The sequence below is a fragment of the Oratosquilla oratoria genome, chromosome 6 (assembly GCF_046742065.1).
Source record: "Oratosquilla oratoria isolate Oo_2021 chromosome 6, ASM4674206v1, whole genome shotgun sequence".
NCBI classification, from domain to species: domain Eukaryota; kingdom Metazoa; phylum Arthropoda; class Malacostraca; order Stomatopoda; family Squillidae; genus Oratosquilla; species Oratosquilla oratoria.
Genome location: NC_134782.1, coordinates 75869329 through 75878844, shown reverse-complemented (window position 1 = coordinate 75878844; position 9516 = coordinate 75869329). Strand labels below are relative to the sequence as shown.

The window sequence follows — 9516 nt, the reverse complement described above, 5'->3', positions numbered from 1 at the left end:
TTTTTAAAACATTCTGAAATACCATTTAATAAAACCCCTTTAAGGCAGGCAAGATCTTTGTCATAGTGGTTATTAGCTAAATATTTGTCGAAACCAACCAAAAAGTCCAAAACATGGTTTCTCTCGGGAGTGAGGGCGAAATTAAGTCCAAGCCCTAACACTTCTAGTTGGGTGTTGGACAATTCAATGTTGGTGAGGTTGATGACGTTGTCCGTGAGAGAAAATTTGGACCAAACACTGTTATTGCAAAGTCTATGGAGCTTACGTGTGAGGTTGGCCTGGTGTTGGCCACTGAGGAAACAAGCCTTGTGAAGAGCTTGGGCGCAAAGAGACTTAAAAATGGACTGGTTGGGACTAACTAAACACAGGTGCCTCCGTGCATGTCTGGATTTCCAAAGGAGGTTTTCAAATTCCAAAGAAGCGACACGCACTCGTTCTAACAGAAAAGCACTGATGTACGAGGGAAAACTGTACCCTAGTGAAGATCGTTTCAGGAACCTAAACGAATTAGGGCATACTTGTTCTTCTAAACAGTTGGACAGGAACGTCTTCTGGTTCTTTCTCTTCTTACTGGCGATGAGCGAAGATTCCAACATTCTGTAGGCTTGTTTTAGTCCCGGAAAAGACTTGAAGATGAGGTGGAGTGGAAGAGAAGCCTCCATCGTCTTTATTCGAAGTTTATTCTTTCTCCGACTGTGGGTTCCTGTGTGTTATCTACAAATGTGCTACTACATTTCTATTTAGAAATATATATATATATATATAATATATATATATGTACATATATATATGTATATATACACATATATATACATATATATATATATATATATATGTATGTATGTATGGATGAATGGTCTAGACAGATGAGAATGTGGGTGGAGGAAGAATAAGCGAAGATGGGCTGGAACTCCTTTATTGCTTATACGTTTCGACCGACTCGGTCTTCTTCAGCTTACTGAAAAAGACCGAGCCGGTCGAAACGTATAAGCGATAAAGGAGTTCCAGCCCATCTTCGCTTATTCTTCCACCACCCACACTCTCATATATATATATATATATATATATATATATATATATATATGTGTGTGTGTGTGTGTATATATATATATATATATATATATATATTGTGACATCATGACAGGTTTATGAATGGTAAGAATGGAAAGACACGATTGAGAACAAGAGATTTTATTCCTGACCGGTTTCGCCTTTGAGGATTCTTCAGAGGTAATATTTACAGAGAATGAATGCATAGGTATTTGTAGGGCAGTTGCTGTGGTTTATGAGGGACGCGGGGTGGGATTCCGTGTGTTGCTAGGCTAGGTGGTCATGTGGGGTCAGGTGTGAGGCGGGCGGATGTATTTGTTTGTTTGTTATGTATGGACATTTGTCTCATGGCGTATTTGGCGGCATGTTTTGCAATCTTGATGTCTCCTGTCCTGTTGTTGATGCAATCGTTGGTGTTTATGTATATCGCTTCTAGAGTCTTTCTTTGTGGTTTGTTTAGATTTTCATGTAAAATGTTTGCTTGGTTCCATTGAGGTAAATGTTGTTTATCGTCTATGTGGTTTACCTTTGTGGATTCCTAGAGGATTCATTATGGCGTTAAACGAACTTCGAAGAAATGAAAACATCCTTATCCCCCAGCAGACAAAGGAGGAGGAATCGTCATAATGGACAAAACAGACTACATCAAGAAAATGGAAGACCTCCTCACAGACACAAGCACCTACACCCCACAATCAGAACAGCAAGCCAAAGAAGAGTCTCGTAGATTCAATACCGATGTTAGGAAAATCCTCAAACGCACCAACAAAGGAAAACACTTACTCCATCTCCTAGAAGAGGATCCCAAAACACCAACGATACGTGGCATTCCCAAAACTCACAAAGCAGGGATCCCCATGAGACCAATCACCAACGGAATAGGCAGTGCCCCCCACAAATTAGCTAAGATACTAGCCAAACCCCTTACATCAGCTCTTGGAACATTCAGCGACACACACATTAGAAACTCCACTGATCTCATACAAAAACTCCAAACCACAGACTTTACAAACAAGAAACTTATCAGTCTAGACGTCATCGCCTTATACACCCACACATCGCTAGCAGACGCCATTTCAGCCATACAAAAAGTCATAGATAACATCGATGAGACTACCCTCCCAATCAACAAAAGAGATTACAAACAACTAGTAGAAAAATGCCTTAAATGCGCTTTCTGCACATTTAATGGCAAAACTTACCGACAACACGACGGCCTACCAATGGGATCGCCCCTCAGTGCTATAGCCGCCTGCTTAGCAATGGAAATTCTAGAGCAAAGCAACTATAAACAATTCCTCCCCGATGGCACCACCTGGTTCAGGTATGTAGATGACTACCTTCTCATCATACCAAAAGACACAGACACTGACATCCTTCTACACAATTTAAACAAATCACATCAGAAAATACAATTAACAGTCGAACAAGAAAACCAGGACTCTCTCCCATACCTCGACACTTTAATCATTAGGAACAATAATACAGCAAAATTCAAAGTTTACAGAAAACCCACAAACAAAAACGACTACATACACTACTTCAGTGCCCACAGCGACAGAACAAAAAGTGGTATACTAATAGGATTCTTCCTGAGAGCACTAAGAATATGCAGCCCAGAATTCCTTCAAGACGAAATAGACCACATCACCACTACATTCAAAACACTCCACTTCCCAACAGGAATCATCACCCGAGCCCTACACAAAGCTAAAGAAATCAAACAAAGAAGCATCTCAGAACCACGAACTAAAAATGAAAATATCCTCCTCATAGCACCATCATCGGACCTAACTCACCTCCTAACCAAGAAATTAAAACCCATAGGCATCACAGTAATATCAGACAAAGTACGACAAATACGCGACTTCACAAATAACAGACAAAATCCCACTCAACCAGACAGTATCATATACAAAATCCCCTGCTCGAGATGCAACCTTGCCTATTATGGTGAAACATACAGGGGGATTAAACAAACGCATACATGAACACAAGGCCGACATCCGTCACCACCGCACAATAAACGCGTGGGTAAATCACATAGACGATAAACAACATTTACCTCAATGGAACCAAGCAAACATTTTACATGAAAATCTAAACAAACCACAAAGAAAGACTCTAGAAGCGATATACATAAACACCAACGATTGCATCAACAACAGGACAGGAGACATCAAGATTGCAAAACATGCCGCCAAATACGCCATGAGACAAATGTCCATACATAACAAACAAACAAATACATCCGCCCGCCTCACACCTGACCCCACATGACCACCTAGCCTAGCAACACACGGAATCTCACCCCGCGTCCCTCATAAACCACAGCAACTGCCCTACAAATACCTATGCATTCATTCTCTGTAAATATTACCTCTGAAGAATCCTCAAAGGCGAAACCGGTCAGGAATAAAGTCTCTTGTTCTCAATCGTGTCTTTCCATTCTTACCATTCATATATATACATATATATATATGTGTGTGTGTGTGTGTGTGTGTGCGTGTGTGTGTGTGTGTGTGTGTGTGTGTGTGTGTGTGTATATATATGTATATATATATATGTATATATATATATATATATGTATGTATATATATATATATATATATGTATATATATATATATATATGTATATGCATTTTTTATTAAATAACACAGCAAATTGGACATTGGTTATTTTCTTATTGAGACTTTCTATTCTTCTAATCACTTTTCTCTCTGAAGGAGGGAGAGGGTATACAATACTTCCAAACGAGTCCATGATAGAGTAGAAAAACTAACGTTTTACGACGTTTCGCCTATGCATTAGGCATCTTCTAGTATCTTATTCAGACAAGCTACATACTAATATACTATTAAGATTGATGCACTGGGGGAGATCTAGGGACTATGACACGTCATCCTTGCCAGCCCGCTACTCGTGACCCATACAACTCTAGTGTCCCGCACATACTGTATTTTGTTGGATGTTAATTAGCGGCATATAATTTCTAATCATCGCTGTATCTGTGCATTTTAGTTTTGTTTTATTGTTGTTTTTGGCAATTATTATTGTGTTCCTGTTTAGTTGTTCTCTTGATATACTGCTTTTGTGAGACTTTGTCGTGTGAGATTTTATCACTCTGCTCTGCATGTGGTACGTGAGTCTTTGTGAAAGTGTTTGTGTTGTGTACCCGATATCCTCGTCTGTTAAAATTACAAGCGTATTTGTACACAACATTGCTCTGTTTTAATTTATCTTCTTTTGCTGCCAAATTGTTCTTCATGACTAGGGATGATGTTCTGGGGTTCCTGTAATAAATTATCAAATTAAGTCTATCCCCTTCTTTTGTAGGTTTACAATTCTTTCTTATTATTTCTTTCAGAACCTTTTCATCTTTTTTATAAGCTGAAGACATTGTGTTTTGGTAGTAAAGGTTAATGTTATTTACTTTACTACTTTCATCTAAAACGGTGGTGTTGGCTAAATCCATTTTGGTTTTTATTTCTTTATCAATGTCTTTCATCGGGAAGCCATTATTAGTTAAGATTTGTTTTATCCTGTTTAATTCTTGGTGAAGAAGAAACCAATTTGAACAAATTTTGAAGGCCCTTGTAATGTATGCCCGTACCACACTTGTCTTATACTTAGAAGGGCATTCACTCATTCCGTTTAGACACCTTCCTGAGTCACTAGGTTTTCTGTAAACATCAGTGGTGAAAATGCCATCTGACCCATCTACCCACACATCTAAAATAGGAATTTTATTATCTACACTCTTTTCAATAGTAAACGATAGGCAGAAGTTTTTTTCTAAAGACTTCTTTGGATGAGAACTCCTGCCTACGGAATGAAGAGAATAAAATTCCACACATCTAAAACAGGATTTTTATTCTCTACACTCGTTTCAATAGTAAACAGTAGGTAGGAGTTTCCTTCCAAAGTCTTCTTTGGAAGAGAACTCCTACCTACGAAGTGTAGAGAATAATATTCCTTTTTTAGATGTGTGGGTAGATGGGTCAGATGGCATTTTCACCATTGATGTTCACAGAAAACCGAGTGACTTAGGAAGATGTTTAAACGAAATGAGTGAATGTCCTTCTAAGTATAAGGTAAAAGGTGCAGATGGAGAGATGATAATGGAAGAGAAGGCAGTGAGAGGAAGGTGGGCAGAGTATTTTAGGGAGTTGCTAAATGTGAAGGAGGATAGCGAGGGAAAGGTAGTTGCAGTGGGAAGCGCTGAGAAAATGGGAGTGATGAGTGAGAAAAATGGAGGAGAAATAGGGAAGGATGAAGTGAAAGCAGCTGTTAAGATGATGAGAGCAGGTAAGGCACCTGGTCTGGATGGATGCTATGCAGAATGTCTGAAGAAAGGAGGTACACTTATGGTGGACTGGCTGGTGAGGTTATTTAATGTTTGTTTAAGAGAGGGTAGAGTGCCGCAGGACTGGAGGAGTGCCTGTATAGTTCCGCTTTACAAAGGAAAAGGGGACAGGTGTGAGTGTAGTAGTTTCAGAATGATCAGCTTGTTAAGTGTAGTTGGGAAGGCTTATGGGAGGGTCTTGATTGGGAGGATTAGGAGAGGAACGGAGAGAGTAATTGGTGAGGAACAGTGTGGGTTTAGGACAGGTAGGGTTTGTGTAGATCAGATTTTTGTGGTAAGACAGATATGTGAGAAAGCTATAGGAAAAGGTACGGATGCTTTTTTTTTTGGGGGGGGGCTTTTATGGATCTGGAAAAGGCTTACGATAGTGTAGACAGGAAGGCACTGTGGGAGGTACTGCAGATATATGGGATAGGAGGAAAGCTGTTAAGAGCAGTCAAGACTTTTTACGAAAGTAGTAGAGCTTTTGTTAGGATTAGAAATGGAAATAGTGAAAGGTTTGAGGTAAAGGTGTGACTTTATCAGGGAACTGTTATGTCGCCCTGGCTGTTCAACCTTTACATGGATGGGGTGGTGCGAGAGAGGAATGCAAGGGTAGTGGGTCAGGGGTTGGAGATGATTAAAGAAAATGGAGAAAAGTGGGAGGTGACCCAGTTGTTGTTTGCTGACGACACTGCTCTTGTAGCAGGATCAGAGGATGATTGAGAAAGTTAGTGACAGAGTTTGAGAAGGTGTGTGAAAGAAGGAAGATGAAGATAAATGTGGGTAAAAGTAAGGTGATGAGATGTACAAGGGGAGAGAGTAACAGTAGGCTGGAAGTGAGCATTAAGGGTGAAAGACTGGAGGAAGTAGATAGTTTTAGATACTTGGGTACGAATGTGGCAGGAAAGGGAGGAGTGGGGGTGGAGGTAGAATGTAGATTGAGAGAAGCGATTAAATGCCTTGGCGGATTGGAAAGTGTAATGAGAAATAGACATCTGGGAATGGATGTTAAGAGGAGGTTATATGAAGGAGTGATTGTGTACCAACAACACTGTACGGGGCAGAAACATGGAACATAAGAGAGGAAGAGAGAAGGAATTTGAATGTGTTTGAGATGAAATTTTTGAGAAGTATGATAGGGGTTACTAGGCTGGATAGAGTGAGAAATGAGGAGGTGAGGAGGAGAACAGGGGTGGAAAGGGAGCTGGGAGATAGGGTTGATGAAAGAGTATTAGGATGGTTTGGACACATGGAAAGAATGAGTGAAGAAAGATTAGTAAAAGAAGTGTGGAAGGCAGAGGTGGAAGGAGTGAATATAAGGGGGCGTCCTAGAATGAGATGGATGGATGGGGTGAAAGGGGCATTACAAAAGAGAGGAATGTCTGTGGAAGAAGGACGGGAGAGGACAGAAGATAGGGGTGAATGGAGAGGGGATGTGTATAGATGATGCTGAGATGCATGAGGGGGAGTGGGTGGGGGATGGGGGGTGAGGAAATATATATGAGAAAAAAATATGACGCAGCCCGAAGGGATTTCTCCACGTCTTCTCCTTTTCTGAATGAGGGGACGGAGAGGGGGGGGGTCGCCGAATTTATGAAGCAGCCTTGCTGTGGATGTGCTGTGTCGTGCGACACTGCTTCTGACCCAGGGCAGTGGACAGGATGCAGGGATGACCCGTCATCCAGGAGGTGCCAAGATAGGAGGGAGGGAGGAGGGTGGAGGGGAGTGGAACATATAGGAAATGGAATGGGTGGGAGTGGTTTCTATGCCTTTTTCTTTTTGGCTACCCCCCGTGTAATGGGGAAAAAGCCTTTGGTGTGGTGTTTTCATTGATAATTATGGAACTTGTGGCTTTTGCTAAACATACAAATCCTTCTCTAACAATAATCCTTCTCTCTTACCAATAACATCAATCGTAGACAAAGATTTGTATGTTTAGCAAAAGCCACAAGTTATATATATATATATATATATATATATATATATATATATATATATATATATATATATATATATACATATATATATATATATATATATATATATGTATGTACATATGTATATATATATATATGTATATACATATATATATATATATGTATGTATATATATAATCATACACGCACACACTAAAAACAAACAAGAAATAAAAAAGCTGCGTCAGGGAAATTATGAATATACAGAACAAGAAGTGGCAGAAATTATGAATGATCATTTCAAATCGGTATTCACAATTGAGAACTCACCTATCTGTAATCGAATAGAGAGACAGAAATCCCCCCCTCCAATGAAGGAAATAATTGTAACACAGAAGGAAATCATCGACCAAATAAAAAACCTTGATGTCAGAAAATTGCATGGTCCTGATGCAAGTTGGATACTGAAAGAATGCGTAGAGGAGTTAACGGATAAAATATACAATATAATCAAATGCTCGCTCAAAGAAGGAAAGGTACCACAAGACTGGAAAAATGCAAATATTGTACCAATATATAAAGGAGGAAACAAGGAAAATCCAACTAACTACAGACCGGTCTCCCTAACAAGCACAGTAGCAAAAATATGTGAAAAAGTGATCAAAAGTAGATGGGTTAAGCACCTAGAAGAAAAAACTATACTGAATCCAAATCAATTTGGATTTAGACCAGGAAGATCATGTACAACAAACCTGATCTGCTTCTATTCGAGACTAATAGAAATAATACAAGAGAGGGATGGATGGGCAGACTGTACCTATCTAGACCTACAAAAAGCATTTGATAAGGTACTACACAAGAAATTAATAAGAAAAATAGAATCAATAGGTGGCATCGAAAGTAAATTATTGAAATGGATGGAAGACTTCCTGAGTGTGAGAAAAATGAGGATAGTAATTAGAGACAAATGCTCGAAATGGGAAGAATGATAAGTGGCGTCCCGCAAGGGTCGATGCTGGCTCCAATCATGTTTACCATATTTATAAATGACATGGATGAAGGAGTGGAGTGTTATATGAATTTCTTCACAGATGACGCAAAAATACTGAAGAAAGTAAGAAAAGAGGAGGATTGTAAATCATTACAATCAAACCTGGACAAAATCTGGTAATGGACTCAAAAATGGGAAGTGAACTTCAATATCAAGAAAAGTAGTATAATGGACTTTGGAAAAAGTAAAAACAGAATATCAAAAAATTATAAAATTGGTGAAGAAGAAATAAAAAAAAAGTGAACTCGGAAAGAGACCTTGGAGTAATAATCAGCAAAGACGACACCAGACAAACATATCAACAAAATAGTCGGAGAAACCTTCAACCTATTAAGGTCAATGAAAGTGGCATTTGACTATTTAGATGAAGAAATGATAAAAAGAATATTAGTTATATTAATAAGACCAAAACTGGAATATGCAGCGACACTATGGACACCCAGTACTAAAAAGAATATAAAGAAATTAGAAAGAATAGAGAGAGCAACGACAAAGTTGGCACCAGCTCTTTCCAAATTAACATACGAACAAATTGGAACTACCAACACTGGAACAGAGAAGAGAAAGAGGTGATCTACAGACTATCTATAGAATCATGAAAGGAATGGAAATCCTTGATAGGAATGATTTACTAAAAAGTAACAGTGGAAAAACAAGAGGACACGAAAAGAAACTCAAAAAGGATAACTATAGACGAGATCTGAAAAAAAAATAGCTTCCCACACAGAGTGCTGGATATCTGGAATAATCTAGATAAAGAAACAGTGTGTGCAAACACAATTCAAGATTTTAAGAAAAAACTTGATGCTGAAAGATAGGAGGACGGGTCGCCACGAGCATAGTTCCCTTCCCGTATAATACAACCAGGTAAACACACACACACACACACACACACACACACACACACACACACACACACACACACACACACACACACACACACACACACACACACACACACACACACACACACACAAACACACACACACACACGCACACACACACGAACACACACACAATAGTCGGAGAAACCTATAATTTATTGAGGTAAATAAAAGTGGCATTTCCCTATTTGGACGAGGAAATGATAAAAAAAAATTAAGTACACTAATAATACCAACACTCGAGTACGCAGCAACAATATGGACAC

General features: G+C 39.1%; 1 protein-coding gene across 1 annotated transcript in view; it reads left to right on the top strand.

Moving 5' to 3' along the window:
- Positions 1 to 1676: 1676 nt before the first annotated feature.
- LOC143026103 (uncharacterized) overlaps positions 1677 to 9516 on the top strand; it is a 13565-nt gene continuing 5725 nt past the window's right edge. The window contains exon 1 of the mRNA XM_076186102.1: positions 1677 to 2374. Coding sequence (XP_076042217.1) covers positions 1677 to 2374 — 698 coding nt within the window. The remainder of the gene's footprint in view (positions 2375 to 9516) is intronic.